Source organism: Opisthocomus hoazin, chromosome 9, assembly GCF_030867145.1.
Source record: "Opisthocomus hoazin isolate bOpiHoa1 chromosome 9, bOpiHoa1.hap1, whole genome shotgun sequence".
NCBI lineage: Eukaryota > Metazoa > Chordata > Aves > Opisthocomiformes > Opisthocomidae > Opisthocomus > Opisthocomus hoazin.
Genome location: NC_134422.1, coordinates 38957649 through 38978213, shown reverse-complemented (window position 1 = coordinate 38978213; position 20565 = coordinate 38957649). Strand labels below are relative to the sequence as shown.

The window sequence follows — 20565 nt, the reverse complement described above, 5'->3', positions numbered from 1 at the left end:
TACAACATAATAAAAAATGCTTCTTTACTTCTTAGAGAAAAAAAAAAAAAAAAAATCTATGTCAAAACAAAAGCTCAGAGCTTGAATTCTCATTTCCTGATTGACCAAAGGCAGTTAATCTAGTTCTAAAATGGCATCTGGTTTTGAGAAATGTCGTGCAGAGATTTGGGATATGAAATGGAGCAAAGCCCAAAAAATACAAAACGGAAAGAAAGCAGCATTAGGGAGGTATAGGCAGAAAGGAAAAATATGCCAAAAAGAGCACATGAGAAAGAAAAGAAAAGCAGGGAGACCGGACAGACAGACGTTAAAAAGGACAGAGATGGTAACAGAGAATAGCATTTAGCACCTTACCTTTTCAGCTACAAGTAATGTAGTCATAGGCAGCCCCCACCCCACCAAATGACAGGCATAAAAAAAATGGAACAGGGGAATAGGAAAAGGCAGCAAGAGACATAAAATACTACAGTTTACTGTATGGCTTAAAAAACCAAAACCATTGGGTGATGTCAAGGAAAGTAATCACTAAATCTGTTTATTTTCTTCAAGTATTTCTCAAATCCAGAGCTTTGTCATGAAAACGATTGCTCACCAGACAATCCCAGCATCCCAGGTTTTTATTTCATTTTTCCAATTGTTCAAGCATGCATATTGACTTGTCAGCATTGTATTTGAAAGTTTGATGATGTTTTCTTTCCTTCCTTGCATTGCCAGGCTTGGTACTCAAGCTGGAGCGACAGCGATGTAGCCGTGCCACCCCAGCTGGCAGGTTAGCACCGTGCTGCAGGCACCGGCACAGAGCACGAGGGGATGGAAGCAAACAGGACAGCCACCCCACAGCAAAATAACATGAGATCTCAGCAAAGTTAGGCCCTGTACTTCTCTGCAGTGATGAAGGGTGAAAGAGAACAGACAGCTGTAAGAGCTAATCTGCTTATGGAAAAGTTGACAATAACGGGTATTTCTGCAGCCTGGCAGCCCACGGCATCCCTCGGCAATGGATGTTGCAAAGGCAGTATGCTTCTTTAGATTAAATAAATGCACATCTGATGCCTCTCTTGTTTAGTTACAAGCGAAAATTAACTTAGGGGTATTGGTGTCTAGCATTTGTCTGCTGTGAAGCTCAACTCATTCTATTTACGTCTGCTGTTTTAAAAATTCAGTCTATGAAGAAATGATGGAAGAACCTGAAGTCATGGTAGATGGTAAGTGATGAGAATGCTAATCTAGTCAGGATGGTAGAATTGAGAAAATTAAATTGTACAGCCATATAAGAATCAACAGTGAGATCTAAATTCAACACAACACAGGTACTTTCAAATATTTGCAGTGCAAGGAGCAAATTTTACTTTTTCTTCCCAGAACAAACCCTCAGTGGATTCAGATTATCCCACTAACCAAGAAAAGCACATAGGGAGAGTCAGCTAAAGCGGACAGGGAGGTGAAAGAGCCACAACAGAAAATGGACGCACCCACTGAGGTGAGGTTTGCACAGAGCAGGATGACAGCAAAATGCTAACAAAGCTAGGCAGATTTTCTGCAAATAGGGAAAAAAAATCACTTCGGGTGGGGGGGAAATAAGGCAAAGATTAGAAGACAAAGAGGTCAGAAATAAAACTTACATCTCTAACTTTGTAGAAATACTTCATCTTTATTTTTGTTCTTTCACAAGAGAAAGAACAAATATATACGCACATGAACAAGTTTTAGCAATTAATAGTGCAGAAGGAAATAAATCTGTCAGCTCCTGGCAAGGATCACGTTATTCTTACAAAATACAAACAAGTCTCTTGCAACCGTTACAATCAGGGATTTATCGAAGCACCTTCCCAACAAGCTGAAAATTGTGTCTGATACATCAAAGGCAATGGAGTAGTCACAGCACAACTGCAGACTGCAGAAAGCTAAATTAAACTCTACCCATTGCCAAACGCTGCCTTTGTGGTAAGGAACTTGAGGAGTGGAGGAGGGAATTGGGGAAATTACAAGAATAGGATGAAGTGAGCCGTCTCAATGATGTTGGTGAGACTATGTATAGAACAAGCACATATCACTATAAATACAGACTGCACGATCCACCCCCAGATATCTGTAACATCCAGGAACCACTAGCAACATTCACAGAATTCTTCTAATTTCACCTTTCATATGAGCTACCGGGAACCATTTTTATAGGTTCATACTGAAAAGCTGGAGCAAGCTAAAAAAAAAAAAAAGCCACAGCATAATCAAGACAAGAGGAACTGACCTATGCAGAAAGAGGAAAATCGCTAAGCGTACCAAGCTTGGAGAAGACACAAGTAATGAGAATTCTTACAGCTTACAAATATGTGAAGGATGTAACCATTGAGGAGGGACACTAATTAGTCAGGACAAAATGGGCTTAACTTCAAATAACGCAGAGGAAACACAGTTGCAAAATCATAGCAGTATCAGGAAATGCTTCATGCCAGAAAAGTGCAAGAAGAGTTATTTTAAAGCACAGAGATGTGCACATTAGATCATCTTGCATGGAGTGCAGTTATCATCTGTACCTCCACGAGAGTCTGCCTAGTCATGATCCTACTAGATGACTGCTAGCACGAGGGTCAACCAAAGAGCCTTTTAGCATTCTTTTTTTCATGTGAATGATGATGCCGCCTTCTCTCAACCAAACTGCACAATAGATTTGTATGGAAATATAACTATATTGAGTACTTAGAGCTACTCATTTCAATGAAAATCTTGGAGTGATTACAGCTAATAAACACGCTATTTCTAAACCTCTGAAGCGATATGATTCTGATAGACCATATGGTCTCAGTGTATTTATACTGCAGTGAGCTCTTCAGAGGCTTTTTGTATGCCAGCTGTGACAGAGGAGGCGCACTGGGGGCACACAGCAGGTTTGGGTGGTGGTGTGACCTGCGGTGGACCCCATGCCTGGCCTGGTTGGTCCCGACACCACTCTGAGCCACCCGTCCCCACCCACTGCCAAATGTAAGGAAGCGTTTCCTCAGTTTAAGTCTTCTTTCCCAACTCAGTCAAAAGTTGGTGTTAACTTGCAAAGAATTAAATTAAGCACAGTTTCCAGTGTTGAGACTCTTCTGCTACCAACAGGATCAGATGCTTTGCTAGAGGCCGGTATCTAATTTACTAAGACCCCACTCACTTGCTAACAGCACTGAGCTCAAACAAGACCTCCTGTGTCATCGGGAAAGTCATAGCTGCTCTAACAGTCCCCAAGAAGTAAACAAGAAATATTACCAAATAATACAAAACATCACTAACTTCTTGCAACATCAGTCCTATTCTTTAAAGGGATGACAGGAGAGCCTCTGAAGAAGAGGAGCGCTAAGTATTTCTTCTTTATAGGTCACTAAGGTATTAATATTTTTTACTTATTTTCACTCTGTTCCCATAGAGTTATGTCACGAGACAGAAGTAGAGTCACATTAACCCTATTGTAATCCCGTCACTCGGTTGAAAATGTGGTCTATTAGTAATTAATCTTAGCACTGGAGGTAATAACAACACTCTCCACTTCACCGATAGCACTGCTCATCCTGCATTTATAGCTTGCACAACGACCCTTGACAGGAGAGAGAGAACCAGAGGAATGTGTTAGTTACTGTGAAAATCGGATAGAAGCGACTGACTTTGTAACCTGCAATTCACCAAAAGCTTTTTCTTCATTTTTTTCTGCAGTTAAACACATACTTTAAGAGACAAAAGGTCCATTTTCTTCCTCTCGATGCACACATGTGAGACTCATTAATGTTAATTGGATTTATGAATGCCTGTTGAAAAGAAGAAACCGTGAAGATTTCACATTTGCAGGGAAACAATCAAAGGAACAATTTCTTGTGCATCTCACTGATGCAGAGATGAGGAAATAATAGATGAGTCATTTTACGACTCAAAAGTCTTAAAATAGAAGAGATGAAAACACTGATTTCTGTACAGGTCATATTCATGTAAGGGACTCTTTCTAAGAATCCAATTTCAACCTTCAGGTGTAGTCCTGCTTCCAATTACCTAACTCCAAGAATAAATCGTGGTCTCTAAATTGTAATTATACAGATTTGTTGCTGTAATTCAATTTGGCAGGTGTAAAATGTAAGTGTAATTTCCTCTACCCCCCACCCCGTAGTCTTCAAAGAGACAATGAACTTGAGCCATTTGATAATTTATTCCATATTGTAGCTTTCACATTTACTATGCGTCAAACTTCTGACAGATTTTTTTTTTTGAAGGCGATTATATATGGCTCTGGTGACTCTACTAACTGATTAGAAAATAAATCCAACATTCATCTCTTGACTACGACATGGTCAGCGTTAGCCACTACCTGTCCTGCAGCGTCCAGAGCATTTCAAAGCAAGCTCAAAATCTCTGCTTCCTGTGACGGTGATGGGGGAGAATATACGCAGTCTTCACATGCACAGATTTGCTCTGTGGGGACTTCTCCAAGACTGGCCTTCTGCTCAGTCCCATTCAAGGCACTGCCTTCCCTCAGAATCATATTTGCTCTATGTAAATCATGAACTGTAAGAAATGAGTACGATGCCGCACCACTATGTCAAACAAAATGTCTGAATATACATTAGAAATATAATATATAAAAATATTTCACATAAGATGGTAGATAGATATAAAATATAATATATATAAAAATATAGACACCCAAACAAAATCAACCCTTAAGCACACCATACCCACTGTATGAAAAGATGCTAAATACCTGACCAGCTTCCTGGAAACACTCAAACTATGGAAATATACACTGTCCATCCCATAGTGCAAGAGCTCTGTGGGCTGAAGCAGATAAGCTTTATGGTTTCTTCTTTTTTCTTCCCTCTTTGTAACAATCTGCACCTCCAGTAATGCAGGAGTGCAGCATACGATGCCTTTAGAAAATGCTCAGCCTGAATTTTTCTTGCCTCTGGCATGATGCTGTTCTACTGACAACAAATCAATTCCTCTATCAGTAGTGCTCCTGAGTACCTTTTAAAAGCCTTTCCAAAATTAAGATTATATATGCCAGCAATTTTTAATACAAAAAAGTGTAATCAATAAAATACTGCTGATCACGCATATGATTTGTGGAGAGGGAGAGCTAAATATGAATTAGTTCTGGACAAGTTCCGAGTCTATCATCTTTCTTAATTACAAGTTGGGTCACTGACTATGAATTGCATGAGTCAGCTCGGGAATCCCTAAAAAGAAATCGTAACTAGATTCAATAGTTGTATTTGATTTATTTGTTACTCAGCGCTGAAACAAGCACAGTACTTCAGACCTCTGACAGACTAGGAGATCCCCAGACAAGGTCAGTGGAGGTACCAGTCCTGCCAGCCATCCATCGTCTGGCACGAGGTGAGCCACGAGCACCCAGCAGTCCAACAGGCCGTGAGCGGGACGTGACAGTGATGCGCCTCGCTCCCCATGGAACCTTGTTACAGCACGTTAAATAAAAAGCCGCTTTCCTACAGATTGAACATGGAATCATAAGGCTGACAGAGGCTAGAAGGGACATTTAATCCTACACCTTGCTTAAAGCACAGCCAAGTAGATTAAAGCCACTCAGTCAAGTTCTGAGCATCTCCAAGGATGGAGATCCCACAGCCTCTCCCGCGACCTGTTCCAGTGTTTGACCACCCTCAAAATTTTTATTTTTCCTTGTACCTGATCAGAATTTCCCATGTCCCAACTTGAGATTGTTGCCTCGCACCGCACACCCCCGAGAGGAGTCTGACTGACCAAGAATTGTCCAAGTCCGTCCAGCTTCTCAGTGCGAGAACCTGAATGAACAAGGCAGATACTGCCACCACGAACATGCTGACAATGACAGGCAAACCTTTGTCACGGTCTTTCTCCAACTCTGCCTTATCATTAATCACTGTAATTGTTTGCTAGCATTCGGCTACTCTTCCTCTCCTCTGTATGAAACAACTTGGGTATTTTTGTTTCCTCCACATACCTAGTTGTGGTTTCCCCTCAAATACAAGTGCCTTGGAAAATTATCTTCTTCACTTCTCAGTTATTTATAAAGCAGGTCCACTCTGGGCACGCTCTATCACCACCTGCAGTTGCCAGCACAATGCCACAACTACCAGGTTTCGTTAGACTTCTAATTTCATTGCCTTGACACTTCCATACCCATAAGCACTCAAAGGTGTTTCATAAAGAAATTCTCAAAAATTTTTGACATCCTATTGGTAGCAAGCTCTTCTCTCTGCTCAACATGCCATAGTATCACAACTCTATAAACCTTTCAAAGTGCTCCTTTAAAACTGTTTTAATCTCTTTCTAAATCCCTGAATCTAGTTCATGCACATTCACTTATTTGCCAAACAAACAGGTGTCAGATGGATTTAGCGGCTCATTTGCACAGCAGAAGGACAAGCAAATACTATCTTGATTTTTTTCCCTCATGAGTGAAAATTTTCCTCAAAAGTATCAGAAAAATCAGCATTACCGTTAGGAAAAAAATAAAATCAATTCACAGAACCAGCAAAACCCAAAACTATTCAGCGGTGTATTCCACTGCCACCTGCGAGTATTTTAAAGCGTCAACCAACTATATTTTAAGAGCACATCATAAATAAGCAGCCTAAAATGTATTTTGCTTTAAAAAAAAGTCTATCAAAAAAAAAACCAAAAAACAACTTACTGGAGGCTATAGTCTAGTGTGCTATGCTGTAAGTACACAAGAAGCCCAGCGTCACTGGTATAGTGTTATTTATACCACTTCTTTACTTTTTAATTTTTTTTTTTTTATTTCAGAAACCAAACCAGGTGGGTGCTTAACATCTCGATAGACATCCTTCTGTGCTGTTAAAAATGAGGAAGAGGTTTTGCATTAATGGAACGGGTAAGTCATTCTCACCATCTCCTACGGGCTTCTTTGCTTTCCTCAGTATTAACATTTCGGGGTATAAAAACAAGTTACCCATATGCATACAAAAAACAGTAATGAACAATAAAGAAATACATAAAAGCCTCAACGGAAAAGTTACCTCTGCTGATGAATTCAAGCCTGTTGGTCTGTAGATGCTTATCACCATAGCCACAAACACGCTCTAAAAGCCCCTGCCTCTTCCAATGGCCGTAACAGCCTATGGCACGCTGTCTCCTTACCCGCCGGGAGGGACGTCGAGTGCCGTCCCGCAGCCCGTCCCCATGCGTCGGTGCCTCCGGTCACCTCCCCAGCCACCCTGCCCATACCTCCCAGGCGTTCCTCGCTGCCACCCCTCCACCAGCACGTAACCGAGAAGCTAAGGAGAAGTGAACCGGACATTATATTAAAAGACTACACCTCTGTTTTTCCTACCACAGAGAAGCAGCGTTGCTGAACGGGGCAGAAAGCAAACCTGCAAACTGGGAACAGCCTAAGCCCTAAGGGCCACGCCTGGGACAGGCAGGTTTAGAGACTGGCAAGGCTTTAAGTGAACATCTTTGTCCCCGCTATTCTCTCTCATGATAAAGCCAACTGCTTCTAAAAGCAAGACCAAACAATGTAAGCAATTAAACATCTTCAAGCAAACTTCCCTAAATAATTACATGTTTCAATAATGAATAGTTTTAAAACAAAAAAATATATATATCTCTCTCTCTCCTGTTTAAGTGACCTGCCTAATTGCCATCAGGGGCAGCAGGGTGGGTACACCGCTCTCTTGCGGGAACCTCAGCAAACCAAAGCCTGACCTACCTTTCTCCCTTCCACAGCAGCAGCTGGTTTCGGCAGAGCGCAGCCCAGGCGCAGAGGCAACTGTGTCCAACTGCTGCCGGGCTGATTTCACCCACGCCTCCCTGTCTGCCACCCTTACACAGGAGTCTCTAGGTCTACCACTAGCAGTCCTTCATTAATATTATGTCAAACTGCAACCAAAACCAACACTGTGTGCTAGCCTTTACCGATTGCAGCTCAGGCTGTGTCAGGGACTGCTCCGCCAGACCCCTGCAGGCATCATAACCCGCTACAGGCTCCAGAGTGTCCCTACCTTGTAACTCCAGACATTTTACCAAAATCCTTCTTATGAAGTAGTAGCTGATATGCTATTCTCTAATGGGTATTGTGGTCTCCTGTTAAAAACACTTTCAACAGAAATTAAAGCCTCTGAAACTCCAGCTATTTAAACAGACACCCTAAAAGAACAATTCCATTCTGCCATGCAAATCAAGTTGTAAGTGTATTTATTGAAGTAAAAATATCCACAAATTTCACGGATACCTACATACAGAAAAGACTTTCTTCTTTTTTTCTTTTTTTTTTTTTCCCCCCAGATTACAGTCTTGCAAGTCTCAGATACATTAATTTGTATTTGCTGTGGAAGTACGTTATCAGTAAGCTGGAAAGAAAGCAGTTTTCCCACTCCAGAAAATTATTTTTATAAGGTGAAGAGGCAAATTTTACCAGATATTTTGCACTACAAAGTTTTAAAGAAAACAACCTGACCAAGACTTGACCAATGTAAGTAATACGGCCACATGCTAGCCGTGAGAAATCTAACAACTTGAATATTTGAGCCCAGCTGCGTCCCAGAGGAAAGAGCCTCTGATATTCGGGGAAAGAGTTCTCTCTAACAATACCATTTTCACAAAAAAAATTCATTTAAAAAAAATGCAAATCAGCACAGTCAGACAAAAAGCCTGATGAGTCCTAAAACATCTATACAAACCAAGAATGTTAATGACATACTAAAAATATTGTATCTCTCAGTTCCTCAAACTAAATCTGAACATTTTCCAAGATGTTTCAAGAATTTTAATTCAAAACCCTGCTCTTTATCGTGTATGATGACGAAAGCAATGCCGGGAGGGAGATCTGAAGATTACTCTCCGGGCCTTATTTGAGGATTTACTCTTAAGAGCAGTAGAGGAAGAAATTGCATTTCCTTTTGTACAACACTGTCTGTATAACTACCATCATTTTAAACTCCAGATAGTAAATTTCCAAATATTTTCAATCTGAACTAATTAAAGAAAAAAAAAAAAAAAGGCTTCCACAGAAATTCATGTTCAGAACAAGCATCCTCTGCCAAGGGAAAAACGAAACCCTCTGCCCAATCTGTACCCCAGCTATGGCTAGTCCTCAGCAGAAGAGAATTGTAAACATACTTTAACAAAATAAATTAATTACACTATGAGTTTAAAATTCCAGTTTCCTGATGCCTTCAGGCAGTTTCTTATCTCTGTTGAAAAAACAAGGTTAAACATGACAAATATTGTGCCTCCTTGTGAGTAAATGTTGGTTTGTTTACTCTGGGGTTTTTAAAACAACATTATGTCACAGCTCATCATATAACAGTCTTTAGACAACACTGGAGGAAAGCGTTGGTTCTCGTTCCGAAAATGCGTGGAAAAATAAAAGGGTCTGACTAGTATTTGTTTATAAGGGATTGGCCAGATACAGATACATTAGGAAGGCTCCCTTCCTTTCCCATGTTTACATTTGAATCACAAGTGAGTAAACAAAAAAATCAACTCGCTTTCCACTACCACCAGGCAGTGTTAAAGAATCTGTGCTATACTGAAGGCCACCATCATTATTAACTGTATTAAGATATTCAACAACAGAAAATACTCCGGATTGATTTTGTAGGATTATCTTAGTCCATCCCTGTACCCCAGTATGCATTTATTCAATAGCTTTGATTTTTGCAGATTATTTGCTCCTGTTGGTACACCTAAGCGCCATTCAGAAAAGGAAATATTTTAATTGTCACCAGTTAGGGGCATCCAAGCTCTTGCAGTTAGTCAAGCCATCCTCAAAAACCCACTGAGTTAAACTAAAAGGCTACTTTTATGCTTAGTTTCCTCTAGAACTGCTCCTCACAGTCAACTGGTTTGTTCAGTGGGCAATATCCCCGCTGACAGGGAGGTCAGAAAACCCATGTGTTCCCATAGCCTACAGGAAAGGTGAGACTTTCAGAATTGCAACCTACATCTTCAGAAAGTTTAACAAGACTAATGAATCCAAAAATACGAGTGGTTTTGAATACACAGAAGCCAACTAGCTGTTTTCCAGTTAGCATATTTGAACAACATGTTAAAATTAATGTTCTGTATATCCGAGCTAAGAGATTGCTACGGATATTTGCATCGGAAAATATTCAAGGCAAAGGCTCTCCTCAGACTTACTCTTTAAGGCCTTGATCTGTAAAAATGAAACAAGTGTACTAATTTAACCATGGTAATAATCTAATTACATTCAACAGAATACCGATGTGTTTGAAGTTTACCATGCATTTAATAAGCTTTTAGAGTACAAAAATCTGCCTCAGTAGTAGCTCTGAATCGGAAGCTGTCCCGGCTTGAATCTGCTGCACATTGGACTCTGGCTCCTACTGTTTGCTGGACCAGACGATGCGCTCATACGGAGTCTAATGGGCATGAGAGTGCGTAAGACTTGTGACCTCTCAGAGTGGCTTTGGAATTGCACTTAAATTATTATAGCCTCCTGTTCGCTTAAGTCACTGAAACGACCCTGTTGATGATGCTCTGAATCAGTGCAATTACCGATGGCCTTATGAAACAAGGGGAGTCGCTTGTGTTCATGAATGAACTCCCAAAGTCAAACACAGATACAATTTTATTGTTACCTCCATCATACCAAATTATTATGTTGTCTTCTGAGTGGTTGGGTTTCAACCATTATTTAAGTGACACTGATTAACTATTCAAATTAAATTAGGTAGGATTTGTTTTGTGGTTTTAATATCTTAATGAGTTACGGCTGTTCACCTTCTCTCCTAGAAAAGATCTGAACATTTTCAAGTTCTAAACTCAGGTCATGAGCACACTGAAACACCAAAGACATTAGCAGACCCACGGGGGACAAACCACTGATGAAAGTAGCAGGTGATTTTTTCCCCCTTAACCAATATAACTCTAGCCTAACGACTCTACCCTACAAACTCTGCAGCGCTAAAGATCAACAGTTTCACTAAATTCTGCATGTATAACATGTAATTTAAAAATTACCCTCAGCTACTGGCAATACCCAACCTGGGAAACAGAATTGCAGGACCCAGTCTTACCAGTATTTAAAATAAAGCTATTGTAAGTAATGTTTACTTTACACATGTATTAAAAGACTTAAAATCAGCAGACATTTCCACCTGATCATGCAGAATTACAACAGCTTCAGCATTCTGCAACAGGAAAGCTATTTTACAGGTAGTTTATTGCTTTCTTACTGTAGTAGGGTATAGACATTTGTAATAGAAATTCTCATAAACCAGATTTTTATGTCCACCACAACAGATTTACTTTAGTTGATCTACAAATACAACAGTATTCTACAAAATGTAAAAGAACTAAAGACAACAGACAAGTCCGAACAACAGACGGCACTTTCAGAAGACACTAATGTATCAGTATCTGAGCTCCACAGGGTTTTTATAAAAGCAGAACTAAGCACTAGGACTTCTTTTAAAAGAAGTTATAAGTATTTTTATATACATGCACACACAGAGAAGTATATAAATACAAATTCAAAGCAGTTTTCTTCAATCAAAGAGACAAAATAGCTAATGGTACAAGCAATTGGATTGATAAAAGATAATCTAAATGGACATCCAACAGCTTTTTCGACAGACCTGTACTTACGTTGCATTTTAAAGGTCAACATGCATTCCCTGCAGCCATTTCCAAGCTGACTGGGTGGCACGAAGCTGTACTACATGGCAGCCACTCGCAGCTCGTGCGATCTTTATCTCCACAAGGCTCACCATACCAAGTTCAGAGCTTGGTTCCAGTTTGAGATAATTTGTACCTACCTCACTTGGAGCAGGGAGCAGCTATTTCAGTTCTATTCCTGAAGTATCCTGTGTATATGCTTACAACCAAAATACAAACATACATGTGTGCATACAGAGTCAAGAGAAAGAGGTTATTATACACCACAACAGATTTCTGTGTTCAGTACATCTGACGCTACCGTCCTTTAACCAAGTACTTAACAGGAAACTTCTGATTTTACCCACTCTCTAGCTGTATCAACAAGATTTAGTTAGAAGTGGAATTACAGGAGTAAATTATACCATCTAAAGGTCTAAATCTTTCACTGACCTCCTTGGGCAAGTAATAGGACCTTACTCCTCCTGATCACCAACAGAGAAAATGCATTTGTCCTATTAAACCAGTGAACGAGCCCGACGCAGCCAGTTGTCCATCACCGTAAATCTTGATAAAACAGATGCAGAGTGGAGTATCACCCTTGTACCAGCTATGCAGAAGACCAGAGACTCAGTTCTCTTGTTGACCAACAAGAAATCCTACACGTAGCTAGGATAATGCCTTAAAATGGTTTTTAGGCATTTCAAAGATTTAGCAAATCTCCTGCGGTAGCGACTCCAAACAACTGGTTTCTCCCTCCAGAGAGCTATTCTTTCATACAAGTTTCAATACTTTTTGAGATTATAAACCGCAAGACAGCAGCCACAGTGAGGAAGACAAATTACAAAGACAGACTAGTGTAATTTGCATAAATAGCATAAAGTATAAAAAAAAGAACGCAGTAAGTGTATAAAATCTTCAGGAGAGCCATGGACAAAAGGGAGAGTTTGTGGAAAACAAATTTCTATAAACTGCTACTGCTAAAAAGAACAGCCTCGGGAAAATCTTCAAAGTCCCTAGGTATGAACCTCGACAAGAAATGACCAAGCCACCAGGCCTACGCTCATTGATTAAAACACAAAGGCATAAGCAATATTACAGACAAATGCAGAAAGAGCACCGGAAATTTGCAACATCACTGCGTGTCACTGACCCACATGGTAAGTTTCGAGTTTCTTCTTCAAAACCTATCTGCCACGCAATGAGCAGACAGCAGTCGGTTCACTCGGACAGTACTCCACCAAAAAACCAACCATGCGTCCCTTCTACAGAGCTGCCACGGAGCACCCCAGAAGCGGATTACATTACAAGATTGTACAGATTTGAAGAACGTTTCAGACAGTGGAAACTGCAGTGGGAGAGGATAAAGCCTTATTCAGCGGTCCAGATGCCACCAGTTTCTGAAGGCATGTTAAGGGTTTGGATGCTGTTCTTCCAGATGTGCTGAGCCCCTTCCCCATCAATTCATAATTCATATTTGTTTTCCTGATAAGGAGCAGCAGATTACAAGCAGGTAAGCGTGCCCTACCCACACTGAACCGGTACCCAGGCCCAGCAGGGAACACGCGTGCACAAAGCTGTGCCATCAGATTATCAGAACTGTACGTAGACAGGTGTCCCTGCATTTTCCCCCATCATCTCACTGCAGCTTCATTCAGGAGCATTGTTTTCGTATTTTATTTAATTTTAAAAGTGGGTTTTTACAGTAACCTCTTTTCTCAGTTTGCCTAAATCCACCCTTTGCTTTGTTGTCTCTTGTGCCTTTCACCATACTCCAAGCTCAGGTTTTCCCCGTACATCTTCCCTTGAGGAACAGAACGGAACTGTGGCCTTCCCTTCTTTCTCCTACTTCATGTTTTCATCTCTCATCCACTTCTTTCCAACTCCTGAATAACCCCATCTCAAAGCCCTGCAGTCGGTAGCACTGCAGATAGATACGACCTGGGGAAAGGCCACGCCTGGAAACTAGGCTACAGAAACACTGTTCCACCTTTTTACAAAAAAATAACTCTTTCCACCTACAAGGACTTTTTCTTTTTTTTAAACCACTCAAAGTAGGAAGGACGAAGCTTTGTGCTTCATGTTCCCTACCAGGTGAGCCGGGGCTTATAGCTCTTTCTTCCTGTCGCCCTCTGGGAGCTCTGAACCAAAACTTTGTAAAGATTTAAATGGCTTTAATTCTGCATGAAGCAGGAGGCGGGCAGAGGATGAACATCATGTAAGGTTATCACCTGCAGGGACAGACAGTCAGGAAAAAGTGTTTCTCCATGACCTCTCTTGGAGAGTAGGGCAAAAAAAGATGAGTTGCAGGCCAACACCAGGTCACTTCAGAGTGGGACAGAAGCCAAAAGCTCAAAGGACCTTCCTCCCCTGAAACCTAACCAGCTCCAGGTTTGCACATACTCTATCGTGAAACCACAACTTCATCATTTGACTAGGACCAGCACTTTCCTACTTGGTATGAAATTCTACTGTAGCAGGTATAGTCGTCTTTCTTTCTACAGTCTGGTGGTAGAACTCTTTAAGAGAAGCAGAGCTTAGCAAATATCGCAAATTCTGCACAGAGGCAACTCAACGCTGTGCAAGCAGAGGCTGTTTTTAAGTTCTCCTCACTCTACGAGGAAACAGTAATTTTAGAAAGCTTAGAGCATGGATGAAGACAGACTCCATGCTTGACGGCAAAACGGGAAGAGTCCGAGTGGCACCAGAATATTTCTGGTTTTTAGATTTACAAATTACTGTTTCTCTTAGTCTTATTCTAGGATGGAAGACACCAGGAACATTTTAAAAGGCTGTATTCTCAGCAGAAATTCTAAAGACATATTCTAGTTTGTATTAATAAACTTTCATCTTTGTAAGTTTGAAAGCCTGTTTACAGTGAAAGTGACAGATCCTATGAAATGATGTAACATTTCATTTTCCCACAAAAGCTGGCTGAAATGTACTTTAGTGCCTCAGAACTATTAGTCTGAGCTATCCAATCACCCTACATCACAACCCAACGGTATCTTTACTTCCCTTCAGTTAGAAATCACTCAAACATAAATAAAAATCTTGATGTTTGCACATACACCATTTGCTTCACAGTGAAGGACTTCATTTTGTTGTCCACAGAGCCAACATCAACAACTTTCCCTTTTTAACCCAGCGAAAACTGAGTTATGCTGCTCACCGCCCACCACAATAGCTTTTAAAAATAAGGTTTCTCATGGCAAATCCACAACCAACACCATCCCTTCTCCCCTCACCATCTATCTCACCAAAGAGAAGGGTTGAGTTAAATTTCTTCCCAGAGTAAGAGTGCCTCAAAGCCCAAGCAATATATTTATTTGAATTTGAAGTTAACGCCAGTCTTGGCAAACATATTTTGGTCACTAAAGTTTTTATCAGTCCATAAATCAATCAGGAGCTCTGAGAATACAGAGCTGTTTTTTTGCCAAGAGGAAAAAAAAAATTAAAAAGCAAGGATAAAATGCTACTGAGGCATAATCAATTACGAATTGCAAGATAATACGCAGTCCAAAAGTTACATCAGAGTATTCTCCATCTTGCCAAATGCATCTTTACTGAAATTGTTTGGTAGAAAGAAGGCGCTGTATCGTGCAATTATTTAAAGTGTACCACACATTTCTACAGCGGGTCTTGGTTTTGCAACTGTAACCGTGAAATATTACACGCATATTGCCATCTCATGGCTACTACAAATACTCGTTTAAAATTCCAAGAACGTAATCCCTAACAGAGAAATATGCAGAATCCACAGCCAATAAAATTGTGGTGAGATTTACAACCTGAAAGCAGGAACTTTACATCTGAAACAGTCCAAAAATCTGCCTCAGATTCTCTCGTAGTAGTTACTATTTTTACGACTTGGCTCAGACTTGCTTTAATCTCTTTATTTAGGAAGAAACTGCAAGCTTGCCAACTCTAGCAAACGTTAAGTACTTCAGTAAATTCCCCATCAATACAGGTTGTGCATTCGAGGGAACAAAAACGTGGCGAGTAAGTTCTGCTCCACCTCCTCCAAAGGGGACTTCGGAATCAGACGGCGATGGGAGAGAGCGGCCGAGCCCCTCTTTCAGCTCCATCCCACTCTCCAGACACCCGTCCAGCACCTCGCTGCGCCGCGGCCGGGATGCTCCGTGCCGCAGCTCTCCTCCATCCCTCTCCTCCGAACGGGCAGGGCACGCAGTGCCAACGCCGTCGCGTCACACCTCTGCCATTAAAGTTCAGGAACAGTGGGGAAGCGAGTCCAGGCAAGTCAGCAAAAACCACAAGGAACCCAACAGACGGAGCGATACCAACGCACGGCACCGTACCTAGGAGCAGTTTTAGCAGCCTATGCAGACCTCCAGAGCACCTGCCCGACTCCCCAAACCCCACCGGTTCCTTCCGAACCTAGAGTTTTGCTTTTAAAAACATCAACTCGGCAGCTGACAGACAAAACGTTGTATCGTTTCGGGAGCTGCTCTCGCAGGAACGCATCTCCCTCTACCCAAAGACCTCAAGTAACCAAGTTCCTGCCCCTCGCTCGGCTTCACCAAGCGGGACCCTCCGGCCGCGGCCGGCGGTGCCGGGGGGCGATGGCGGGAGCTGCCCGGTGACCCCGGCGGAGCCCTCCGGCCCGCCCAGCCGCCGCCGCCTCCCCCCGGGCTGAGGAGCCCCAGCCCCGCGGCTCCCCGCCGGGAAGGGTCTCCGGGCTTTCCCCTGACCAAGGACGCGCAAGCACCGAGCCTGCCCCCGGGGAGGGGAACGGACACGGGGAGCCGGGGCCAGCCCCGCGGACGGCACCGCATCCCCGCCGCGGTGAAGGCACCACCGAGCGCGGAGAAGCGGCCAGCAGCACGCCGGCTGCCCGCACCGCTGGCAGCGGCTCCCGGCGAGCCGGAGACGCCGCCGCGGAGGAGAAGGGAGAAAAGGAAAGAAGGCAAGGAAAGAAGCCATTACCAGAGTTTTGTTCCCGTTCTTGCTGAGGGGGCCTCGGAAAACTCCCTTGATGTTGCGAAAGTGCCCGTTGCTGAGGTGCGCGGAGCTGATGACAATGTAGTAGCACTCCATGGGGACGGGGCCGCCTCCCCGCCAGCGGCGGGGCGCTCAGGCCGGCCTGGGCTCGGCGGGGCCCCGCGGCGTGTGAGGCGGCGCCGGCCGGCTGAGGGGAGGGAGGCGGGCGGGGGGGGCGCAGCCCCTCAGGCTCGGCGCGGCGCTGGCTGCCGGGGGAGGAGCGGCGGCGCGGCGGAGCCGTCTGAGCTGCCGCCTCTGGCGGGCATAGTGTTATTATAGCGAGCAGCCTTGCCGGTCGGCTGCACTGAGCCAATGGCAGGGAGCCACTGGGCTGGCACCGAGCGCTGTCAGGGGAGGACATCTGTCACACGCCGCCTTCGCCGCCACCCACAGCCCCCCCACGCCCCCGCCGCGGACGGGCCGGCACCCCCCCACCCCCGGGGAGGCGGCAGGTAACGGGGACGCGGAGGGGGTGAGGGGGGGCACCGCGGCCGGGTCGATAGCCGCCGCCCCGGCAGGCCTGGAAAGCGGGAGAAACTTGGCGGTCGCGGCGCGTTGCCGGGCGGGGAAGGCTCCCGGGCTGCCGCCCCCGGCCACGGCCCGGCCCGGGGAGCCGGCTCCGCCCGCCCTGGCCTCGGCGGCTGCGGGGAAAAGGGGAAAACCCGCGGCGCGAGGCGGGCCCTGGCGCTGCCCTTGCCGTCCCCGCCCGTGCCACCCCCGTTCCGTTTCACGGAGCCCCCGGCGGATCAAAAACCACTGGGTACCTCGGCATGAGGTAGCTACAGCAGACACCGTACCCCTTCACCATCCTCCCTCTTCCTCCTTGTAGCGCAGAGATCGGAACTCGCGGCCAGAACCGGAATTTGTTAACATATTCATTTCATAAAGATGCTCAAATCCTCCCCCCCCCCCCCCCCCCCAAGAGATCTACGATTTGCAGCTTCATCGCATAAGACTTAAAACGCTCTGCGCTGGCTCGGCTTCCAGCCTGCTTTACCTTTACTCTGGATTGCAAAAATCCAAGATTTATGGGGTGAAATTCCAGTGCCAAGAGGGAACGCCTTAGAAAAATAAGCCCGGAACCGCAGTGTAACTTCTGAAAATGTCCCTTAGTCAGCATTTACTGCTGGCAACATAATACCACCTTGGTATTATACATAAGATGATACCGTATCACCTTGTCCTCCCAAATGAAGGAAGCGCTTCCAGGAAATTTGGACACACACACACAAAGGCTTTCCTGGCAGAAATTCCTGTCTTTGTGGTTTGTATCCTCGATAAAGGAAGCACCAGTTTGTGAGAGGTGCCTTCCTCCAGTAAGCATTTGCTGTCATTACTTCCTCTCGTACACAGTGAATAGTAGATTTTGACAGCTGCCACTCATCCTTCGGCATTTTCGGTACTTGGGAAGGAATCGTGGAAACGGCAAGAGTGGAAAGTTTTGACAGCTGAGACACAGGTGAAAGAGCAGAATTTGCTGCTGCTTATTATAGCCCAAAACAAGGTGAAACGTACACACACACAACAATTTTTCTGCTTGTGAGGATGTAGATATGCATCCAGAAATAACCATCAAGTTTACTACCGTGTAGAAACGAAGTCAATATTATAAATATTTGGTAGATTAAACAACAGGGCGCATTTAAGGCCCAGTTCCTGTTTCAGACAGGGTCACAGGTGTGGTTCTCTTTCAAAAAAGCCAGAGGTTTAGGTAGGGTAATGAAAAGACACAAAATTATGCAAGAAATAAAATTATGCAAGTCCTTTCTGGGAAGACATATATTCCAACTTTTTCCACCTTCCAAATATTACATTACTGGTATGTCAGGTCCCTTCTGCCTGGGAGTGAAACTCTTCGCAGACAGTCTACTCTGCACATCCACCATTTCAAAGAATTGGAACATTTTTCTCTGAAATCCTTGCACTGACCATTTCATTACACGTTTAATTACACCCATTACCACCATACCTGGGCCCTTTCAGGGCTGTACGGCTGCTCTCTGGCCTTTCAGAGGCGTGCAGGCACTGCTTGCACGCCCTTTTTAGAGTCCAAGGACATGGGAAACGTCTTACTGGAGCAACAGAGAAATAAGCTGCTCCCGTAGCTCAAGTTTGAAAGGATCAACGGGCTTTGTAACAAATGAGAGTGCCCAAAAAAGCTTTAAAAGCTGCTATAGTTTCTGCTAATGAAGATTATTATCCTTCTTTATTAAAGGGGGAAAAATACCCCAACTAAAGACCACTTGATTCCTCCAGAGCACTCTATAAAAAAAAGACAAGCTGTACTAAATAGAATCATAGAATCATTAAGGTTGGAGAAGACCTCTAAGATCAATAGCACCTAATAAGCAAAATATAAATTTTTCTCCTACTACTTATTCTGGTTGGCCTCTGTTTTTTTTTTTTGGCTGCTGCTTCTCTGATAGTTTGCTATCTCCATTTTTCCTCGTGTGTCTTGCTTTAATTCCTCACTGTATTTCCTGCCTCACTGTGTTTCTTTGTTGTGTTCACACAGGTTCAAGATGCTGCCTCCTTTCCAAAGCTTTTTTTTTTTTTTTTAAAAAAATCTTAATAAATTGCTAATTTCATCAGTCCCTAACCCCAAGCCTCCTACATACCGCAAGTCTTACCTGTTTCTGTCTCTTTCCCCTAGGTAAGTATCTGGAGTTTGAGCTGTGTATGCTGCTATTTATTCAAATCTCTGCCATATAATAATAACCAGTGTTGCTGATTTACGCATTCTTTTATTCTGCCTGATACTTCCTATTTGGAAAAAATCTTCAACGAGTTGTTCCTGTATAAAACTGCAACTGTCAACTCAAGAAACAGGCTATGGATTTGAGAGACTTTCTGGAAAGCTTCTGAATGAGGAGCCAGTGAACAAATTACATTAATTCACATACATTGTACCAGCTTTCTGCCTGTGACAATACTCAGTATTCTGCATTTTAATATTTAATAATATTCCTCATTCAAGAAATAATCCTGGCATAATCCAGAAAAAATATTCAACAGTGTAAACAGTCCCCTTTTGGTTAAGAGTATTTAAAGCATGACACAGAGTATGTGTTACCAATGAACATGCCTTGAGAAATCATTCACTCACAACTGAAACATATCCATGAAGGACAGAAAGAAATATCTGTGCTGTGAGTCACAAGAAACTCAATTTAGCTCCCACAGCAATTCTTATTGAATTCAATAAAATTCAGTTTATCCTAAGAATATCTCCCTGTAAGTAATCTGCTGTCTGAGAAACACCTTTTTACCGTCTCCTGCACTTTCAGTCTCCTTTTATTGCTTTTTTCTTTTTTTTTCTTTTTCTTTTCACTTAGCCCTGGATGTTTTTCCCTATTTCAGATGTCTGTCATCCTTGCGTTAAGCAGAAGAAAAAATGAGAGTATCCTATGTACCTTTTAAAGGCCATTATAGTGTAATACATGTTCTACGCTATATTACAACTGCATTCATTCATCAGCTATGGGGGTGGTGAAGCTGGAAGAAAGGAAACTGGGACACTCCAGTAGCCTAGTTCTCAGCAGATCCTTCACCTTATGTGAAGAGTATCAGAGTGGGTTCCCTGTTTCAACATGTGAGCTAAGTGGATTGCTGGTATCACAAAAGCTAAGGAAAGGCATGAGTGACTTAAACCCCCATAGTGTGCAGTCAAATCGTGGGCTGTGCCCCGCAGCCCTCAAAAGTCTCAGGGAGAAGACTGCGAAGGCTTAAACTAACATTTCTGCTTGATCCCAAAAGTAGCAACAAAGATTTATTAAAACACGCTTCAAGCGCTTCAAAGCACATAATTTTATACCACAGCTCTTGCAGAACAGCTCCAGGAAGAAGCTGTCTGGCGAGAATTACCCCCTCCTTCTTTTCACATATCCACATAGCATATATATCTAGTCCTGAACAAATTCACTTGGGTAAGAGACGCAAACACTTTTCCTTCTCTTCCAA

The 20565-nt window shown here is 43.1% G+C and overlaps 1 protein-coding gene across 1 annotated transcript in view; it reads right to left on the bottom strand.

Annotated features, from left to right (window-relative positions):
- Window positions 1-16737, bottom strand: part of ZNF804A (zinc finger protein 804A) — a 154591-nt gene extending 137854 nt beyond the window's left edge. Inside the window, exon 1 of the mRNA XM_075430372.1 lies at window positions 16552-16737. Within this exon, the coding sequence (XP_075286487.1) occupies window positions 16552-16662 (111 nt within the window). The 5' untranslated portion in view covers window positions 16663-16737. The remainder of the gene's footprint in view (window positions 1-16551) is intronic.
- Window positions 16738-20565: the final 3828 nt, after the last annotated feature.